This window comes from Mandrillus leucophaeus, unplaced genomic scaffold, assembly GCF_000951045.1.
Source record: "Mandrillus leucophaeus isolate KB7577 unplaced genomic scaffold, Mleu.le_1.0 Scaffold207, whole genome shotgun sequence".
Taxonomy (NCBI): Eukaryota; Metazoa; Chordata; class Mammalia; order Primates; family Cercopithecidae; genus Mandrillus; species Mandrillus leucophaeus.
Genome location: NW_012102110.1, coordinates 2,136,320 through 2,137,241, shown reverse-complemented (window position 1 = coordinate 2,137,241; position 922 = coordinate 2,136,320). Strand labels below are relative to the sequence as shown.

The 922-nt window shown below is 32.9% G+C and overlaps 1 protein-coding gene across 2 annotated transcripts in view; it reads left to right on the top strand.

The window, feature by feature from the left end:
* The window catches only part of MPC2 (mitochondrial pyruvate carrier 2), a 35,272-nt gene extending 34,726 nt beyond the window's left edge, over positions 1-546 (top strand). For both annotated transcript variants that reach the window (XM_011979922.1, XM_011979921.1), the window contains one exon: positions 245-546. In XM_011979922.1, coding sequence (XP_011835312.1) covers positions 245-281 — 37 coding nt within the window. In that variant the 3' untranslated portion in view covers positions 282-546. The remainder of the gene's footprint in view (positions 1-244) is intronic.
* The last annotated feature ends 376 nt before the right edge of the window (positions 547-922 follow it).

Below are 922 nucleotides of genomic sequence, written 5' to 3'. Positions count from 1 at the left end.
AAAAAAAAAAAAGTTTTTGGCATTTGTCATCTTATTATCTGAAACAAAATCCAGATGCAAATGAACTCTTTGAATCCTTTCCCTTCTGCCTGTTTCTACCTATAAGCACCCCGGGAAGATTCTGTTTACAACTGTGTAGCTACTTGACCACCAAGAAAGAAGAAATGGAGTATGCTTTCCATTCTCTCCTTACCATAAGTTTATCTATTATTGATGATTATTTTTCTTTCTGTTTTCTTTATAGATATAACCAAGAACTAAAAGCTAAAGCACACAAATAAAAGAGTTCCTGATCACCTGAACAATCTAGATGTGGACATGACCATTGGGACCTAGTTTATTATTTGGTTATTGATAAAGCAAAGCTAACTGTGCATTTGGAAGGCACAATAAAACTAACTGCAACTGGTAGCTAGTGCTTGATTCAATAGAAAAATAAAGCAAACTTAATAACAGTCTCTCTACATGACTTAAGGAACTTAGCTATAGATATTAGTAACATTTTTCTACCATTTGTCCATAATAAACCATACTTGCTCATATATACCCCCTGCCTCCTTCTGTTCCAGTCAGCCAACATGTGTACATAAAAGAACACACAAATTCAAGAAGTTGGAAGATTAAATTATCTGCTTATTTAGTGTAGGATGGTCAGGTAGCTAGCTATAAGTGAAAGGAAATTTTGCTGAAGAAACTGAGAAATGGGTAGTGGAATGACCATCAAGGTGACCTCAAACTGTTTAAAAACATTTTAACTTGCCATGAAGATTCTTGATGATTTTTGTATAAATGTTTTATAAAATACTTTTACAGCTACAGATTTTTAAATAGGATCATTGTAAAGATTAATGAGATAATGTTTTAACATAGTGCCTGGTCCATGATAAGTGTTAAATTTTTCAATTACCCTCAGTAACTGATA